This window comes from Acomys russatus, chromosome 19 (genome assembly GCF_903995435.1).
Source record: "Acomys russatus chromosome 19, mAcoRus1.1, whole genome shotgun sequence".
Classification (NCBI taxonomy): domain Eukaryota; kingdom Metazoa; phylum Chordata; class Mammalia; order Rodentia; family Muridae; genus Acomys; species Acomys russatus.
This window is the reverse complement of record NC_067155.1, coordinates 7,289,411-7,295,866: the sequence shown is the minus strand read 5'-3', so window position 1 is coordinate 7,295,866 and position 6,456 is coordinate 7,289,411. Positions and strand designations below refer to the sequence as shown.

Sequence of the window (6,456 nt, the reverse complement as noted above, 5' to 3'; positions counted from 1 at the left end):
GTTAGGTGAACCGGCTCTATGTGGCCTAGAGAGACCACACTGACTAGTGTGCATGGGGTAGGGGTGGGGGAAGTACTTATACGCCAGGCATAACATCAGGAAAAGGACAATTTGAGGCCCTCTCATCGTGATATGCACCTCCTTGGCCCTGCTGTGAAATGCAGGTCAGGGGGCTGTGCTGAGTTAGCTCACAGCCCTCTTTACTATGTCCTTTACCTGAGACCTGCTAGGAAGAGCAAGAGGTCCCTGGTTTTTGGAGCTGGGCTTCCTGCCATTAAGGGGATAGGCACCAGGTGTGGTAGTGCACTCAGAAGGCAGAGGCTGTTGAGTCTATGAGTTCAGGGCCGGCCTGGTGTAAGTGGGGAGGGATTAGGAGGCAGGGAGCTGCCCTGAGAATGGCTATACACGAAGCATCCCCTATTAAGGAACCTAGTAGTAAGCTGGCACTTGGCAGCTGGTAGGTCCCGATCTACCAAATGGGAAGGCTGCAGAACTGTGAGTACACAGTGGAGTGATCATCCTTCCAGGAAGGCAGGATTTATTCAACCAGTGCTTGTGACTGCCTACTATTCTCCAGGGTTGGTTGTCGGGGTGGGTACCCCTCTGTGGAACTCTGCATTGTCCCTTCTGATTGGCTGGGCACAAGACAATGGGAGGTCCACTGGGTGGGGTTCACTTTTGGTGGCCTGGTTTCTATGGGCTGAGGAGGGGCTGAGAAGGGTGGAAGGATGGTCACCTTATCAGTGCCAGGACAAGAACAGGCCTTACCCTGTTATCAGCCCCAGAGTCCATAGGACACTTGGGTTAACGTGTAACCAACCACAAGGCTTCCCCAGTGCCCTCTGAAGCTGTTGAACATGGATGCTAGAAAAGAGGGGCTGCCCCTGAAGATAATCTTCTCAGACCAAGTGAGAGCCCATGAGGTGGGGTTGGGGTCAGGCTTGGCAATGTGGGCAGCCCTGGGGCCTGTGATGCCCTATGCTTGGTGAGTTGGTGGGATCCCCTGCCCTTCCAGGCGGCTGGGCTCTAAGGTGCGGTGGTTTTGTCCTTGGAGGAGACATGAATAACGAGGTTCCCAAGGTGGCTAAGATCCTACTCCCTCAAGTCCAGCTTGGACACACCTTGGGGACTGTTGAGGGTGGTGTGGGGGACAGGTGTTAACATAGGCTCTGTGTGTCCTGGACTGGGCTGAGCCTGAGAGGCTGAGCAGCGTCCTTCTCCTGAAGCACCCCCAGGTCCGCAGGTGGCTGGTCCCCTTCATCCTTGCCTGCTCCCTCTACTTCCTCCTCTGGATTCCTGACGACCAGCCGTCCTGGGTCAGTGCCCTGGTCAAGTGCCTGCCCATTCTCTGCCTGGTTGTGTTCCTGTGGGCTGTGGCCCCTGGTGGGAGCTATTCGCGGCTCCTGCAGGGAGCTCTAGTGTGTTCTGCTGTGGGAGATGCCTGCCTCATCTGGCCTGAAGCTTTCGTTTATGGTGAGCAGGGAACCCCATGACCACACGACTAGGGCTCTTGTGGAGTTGAGTCAGTGCTGGGCTACGACTTTGGGTTGTAGGGAACTTTCCCTAGAGCCCCCCTGGGCTGACCCAGGCTGTGATCCTGAGACACCAGGTGGCAGTGGTGAGTGATAGGTAGCTCACAGTTGAGGTAGGGGCTTGGGGTCAGGCTGTTGGGTCAGAAGAGGTGATGTGGAGGAAATTAAAATGTGGCATAGCCGAGGAGGGCGAGGGTAGCAGGGTGGCCTTTTTGAGACATCTGTGTAGTCCGGGCAGGTCTGAATGGTCTCAAACTCGGGATCTTTTCTGCCTTAGCTTTCTCAAGTGCTAGCATTACATGAGTATACAGAAATGTCCTTACTACACCTACTATTGAGACTTTTCTTTTTTCAAGGATATGTGTGCATGTGGGGAGAGTGGCCATTCTGGGCATGGGAATACTGCGTGGAGAGGGTCTTGGGTAATTTTACCCAAATGGCCTAGTCTGGCTGGAGTAGAATGGTTGGTAAAACAAGGGTAGGGGCCTTTGGAGTTGATGGATGCTTGAGCAGAGCAAGCACATGGCACTTAATTTTAAGGTCATTCCTGTTGTTCTGAGAACTGATTGAACAAGGAAAGAGGTGCTATCATCTCAGCTCAACATGGTGGTGCCATGGCCATGGGGGGCGGGGGAGGGGAGCTGCCGCTTTGAAGGCGTTGTTCTTCAGGTCTGGTGGTAGCCAAGACAACAGTGAGAAGCAGGAGGCCAACTCCTGCCTTACTGGGCACTCACCCCTCTCTCACTGGGTTCCCACCTCTCTCTCCCTCAGGCATGGCTGCCTTCTCTGCTGCCCATTTATTCTACCTCTGGGCTTTTGGCCTGTCCCCCCTGAAGCCTGGATTGCTGCTGGTCACCATCCTGACCTCTCTTATATACTACAGCTTCCTTGTACCTCACCTTGAGCCGGACATGGTCCTGCCCGTGTTGGCCTATGGGCTGATCCTGACCTCCATGCTGTGGCGCAGCCTTGTCTGGGGTGGGAGTGCAAGCTGGGGTGGTGTGGTCTTCACTGTCTCTGATGGTGTGCTGGCCTGGAACACTTTCGTCTACTCCTTTCCTTTTGCCCGCCTATTGACCATGACCACCTACTATGTAGCCCAGCTCCTCCTCACCCTGTCAGCCCTCAGGGACCCAGGGCTCAAAACCCACTAATGCAGGACCTAGCCAGCCAGCAGATGTCCCAGCCAGCAGATGTCCCAGCCAGCCAGATGTCCCCTCCCACAAGACCTTGCCTTTCCCACACTGACCCAGCCTGGCATGTGGCTGCAGAAACATGGCCATCTTGAAACAGCTGTATACTGTTGGCAGAATGTCACATCTACCACTGAGATCAAGCTACCTTCCCTGGCTTCTTCTGATTGTAGCTTCCAGTCCCCTCATCCTGTCTTCCCCTCCCCACACCCGCTTCATTTTCCCAGTCAGCCTTTCCTATCCACCTGCCCCTTCACGCTGCTCCAAGTCTGTTTCAAGCCGCTGAAGTAAAACAAGTGTTGGAACATCAGTGTCACCGTTCTTTGAAAGGAATGGGTAGGGATGGTGACAGTTCATAGCACCAAGCACAGCTTTTAAAAAGAAGAGTATTTGGGTATGACTGTGTGTGCGCAGGTGTGCTTCCACTGAGGTCAGAAGGGGACATCTGGTGTCCTTTCTCACTCCACCTATTTGAGGCAGGGAATCTCCCTGAACCTGGGGGCGTAGAGTTTCTCAACTAGGCTAAAGGCCAACAAGGCTCAGTAGTGCTGTGTCTGCCCTCCTCGGAGCTGGAGTTACAGGCTTGTGTGCTGGGATTCAAACTCTGGTCCCCACCGTTGCACAGCAAGTACTCATTTTCAAGTACACGCACGCACGCACTGGGTTATGTGTACTTCTGTTTAGTATGTACACATGAGAGTACCTGTGGAGGCCAGAGGTGTCAGGTACCCCTAAATCTGGATTACAGGCAGGTGTGAGCTGCTTAATGTTGCCCTGGCTGGCCTGGAAGTAGCCTTTTAGATTGGACTGGCCTCAAACTCAGAGATCCACCAGCCGCTACCTCCTGAGTACTGGGGTTAAAGGTGTGCAGCAGCACCACCTGGCAAGTATGCGTTCTTAGTCATCTCTCCATCCCCCAAACTTTATTTATTTATTTTTAGGTACTTTATAACCTAGGCTGGCTTTGAACTCTTGACTGTTGAGTCACTTGATGCTCCAGACTTTAAACATGTCTTTTCAGACAGGATTTTATCATGTAACCCATAACCCATGGTAGTCTCAAATTCACTCTCCTGCCTCAGCCCCTCAAGCAACGTCTTGATTAGTGTGTGCATGCGTGCATGCGTGCGTGCGTGCGTGCGTGCGTGCGTGTGTGTGTGTGTGTGTGTGTGTGTGTGTGTGTATGTATGTTTGTTTCAGAGGTCAACCTCCAGTGACATTTCTTAGGCACTGGTCATATTCTTTTCCTTTACTGTCACTGGTCTGGGGCTTATCCATCTAGCTCGGTTGGCTGGTCAGTGAACTCCAGGGATCCTTCTGTTTCCATCAGTGAGATCATAAACAGCCTACCACGCCCGGCCCATGCCTGGTTTTTATGTGGGTCCTGGGCAGTTACCAACCTAGCTATTTACCTGCCCCACCCCTTTTGATACCAAACAGTAGCCCAGGCAGTCTTGGAACTCACTATGCAGCTGAAGGTGACCTTGAACTTAGAGTGCCCCCACTTCTGCCTCTCATGTGCTAGAATTACGCATGTGTGCGTTGTGTAGTGTCAGGGATGGAATTTGGGGCTTTGTGCATGCTAGGCAAGCACTTCACTGTTGAGCTACATCCTCAGTAAGACAGCTTTTTAAGGAACACGACCCACTACAGTCACAGTGTCAGGAAGAAGTAAGGATAGAGGGACCTTGGAGGGGGCAAATGGGTGTAGAGTAGGAAGAACTGGGGGGTGGCTCTCCTCAGCACTGTGACCCTTAGCAGTCAGGATCTCAGCGGAAAAAATGTAAAATTAGGGGCCTCTATGCCTGCTCAGTCCCCCTAATGTTGACACGAAGAGACCTATTAATTTCATTACAAAGCTTCATGCACTATAGCTGGGCAGACATTGAGCTATTCTAACCTGACTGCTGGCCTGCTCTGCTTCCAGCCATGTAGCCATCTTAGTCTCATCCTGGCTGGTTTTTTTCTTCATCTGTGTCCTCAAGTCCAGCACTTGAGAGGCTGAAGCAGGATGGTCAGGGCTTAGAGGCCAGCCTGGACTTTGTTAGAACGGTACAAAAAACCGAAGTTGGGCTGAGGGTGCAGCTCGGTAGAGAGTGGTCTTCAGTGCTGCGTATAAAGTTGGCGCGGTAGTGCAGACGTAACCTCAACACTTGGGAGGTGGAGACAGGAAGATCAGAAGTTCAGCTCCTTCTTGACCACGTAGCATATTTAGGGCCTGTGCCACGGGGCGGGTGTTCTTCCATTCCATTATTGGAACCCAGGTTATCAGGCTTGCTAGCAAGGGGTTTTGTTTTGTTCTGTTTTTTTAACGTTTATGGGTATGTATGTGTGTTATGCACGCATTTGTGTATGTGTGTTCACATGTATAGATATGAGTGCATGTGTATCCTGCATATTGAACCCTGTGAGGGTCTCTGCAAATACCAGGGCCATCAGAGTAACCATCCATAGGAAACAAGAAGGAAATCCGGTTCAACACAACTCATCAGCCACAGCCAGCTCAAACTTCTAGAGAGTCTGACCCCAGCCATCTATTTTCAGTATATTTAAGTACAGTACAATGGAGGGGGGTTTCCTGGTTTAACACAGCCCCCTGTGCCCAAGGAGGCATAATTACACTGAAACACTTCTCAAGGCACATGTCACTTCCTCTATGAAGATGGGTTCTAGAGATAAAGGCCTAGGGGAGGATCTGGTGTGGTCTTGTCCACACAGATAATGTAGAGCTCGTGTGGGCTACTAGTCAACTCTGGTCCTCATGAGGTCTTGGGGGAGCCCCTGCCAGACCAGATAACACAAAGGTCACCGAGACTATTAAGTTTCTCTAGTTCTGCTCAGAGGAACCCTTGGTCATACAGATAAGGCGAAGGTCACCTGGATGCTAACTGCCTCCTGTCCTGCTTGTGGCCCGACTACAGACTGTGCAGGGATCAATCACTTAGGTTATTAACCAGCTCCATTCTCAGCCTTCTTGGCAGAAAATAGGTTAATACATTTTTTTTTTTTTAACTTGAAAAGACAACCTGCATTATTAAGGTTCCTGCTTTCCCTACTGCTGTCTATGTGAGTATAAAGACCTTTGTGCTCCCAAGAGAGGCCCATGGTTGGCATTGTCTTCCTTAGTCACTGTCCGCCTTGTTTATGGAGGCAGAGTCTCTGAACTTGCGTTGGCGGTTTCTGACTCCTTTGGCTGGCCAGCTCCCTCCAGATATTCCCAGATGTTCCCGTCTTTGCTTCTTGACTGTTGGCATTACAGCCCAGCTGCTGTAACCACCCATCTTCTCTGTGGATTCTGGGGATCTGAACTCTGGCCCTCATACCTACATTGTAAGTGCTTTAGGTGTTGAGCCATCTCTCCAGCTGTTTCAAGACCAGATCTCACTCTCTAGTCCAGGCTGGCCTCAAATTCACCGTGTAGTCCATGCATGTTTAGGCTCAGTCCAGCTATCTGCTTCCTAAATGCTAGGATTACAGGCAGGAGCCGCCACAACTGGCTAAAAACTGAAATTCTGTAGCCATTAAGCAGCTTCCCAGCAGAGTGTGGTGGCGCATGCCTGAAAGCTCAGCACTGGGGGAGGCAGAGGCAGGTGGATCTTTGTGAGTTTGAGCCCAGCCTGATCTACATAGCAACAGCCAGGCCAACAAGACCGTGCCTCCAAAAAAAAGCAAACAAAACAAAAACCAGTACATAGCCAATGAGACATCTCTCCAGCTCCCTTCCCACCCCC

General features: G+C 51.6%; 2 protein-coding genes across 4 annotated transcripts in view; one reads left to right on the top strand and one right to left on the bottom strand.

The window, feature by feature from the left end:
- Positions 1-6,456, bottom strand: part of Rpl28 (ribosomal protein L28) — a 249,835-nt gene that overhangs the window by 150,625 nt on the left and 92,754 nt on the right. The window lies entirely within an intron of this gene.
- Tmem86b (transmembrane protein 86B) lies at positions 37-2,919 on the top strand. Its single transcript, XM_051162284.1, has 3 exons — positions 37-908; positions 1,227-1,473; positions 2,304-2,919. The coding sequence occupies exons 1-3, from the start codon at positions 858-860 to the stop codon at positions 2,684-2,686; spliced, it is 681 nt and encodes a 226-aa protein (XP_051018241.1). The 5' UTR covers positions 37-857; the 3' UTR covers positions 2,687-2,919.

Coding starts and splice junctions, on each gene's coding strand:
- Tmem86b (XM_051162284.1), top strand. CDS start 858: ATGGATGCTAGAAAAGAGGGGCTGCCCCTGAAGATAATCTTCTCAGAC. Junction 909..1,226: donor AGATAATCTTCTCAGACCAA/GTGAGAGCCCAT, acceptor CTTCTCCTGAAG/CACCCCCAGGTCCGCAGGTG. Junction 1,474..2,303: donor GCCTGAAGCTTTCGTTTATG/GTGAGCAGGGAA, acceptor TCTCTCCCTCAG/GCATGGCTGCCTTCTCTGCT.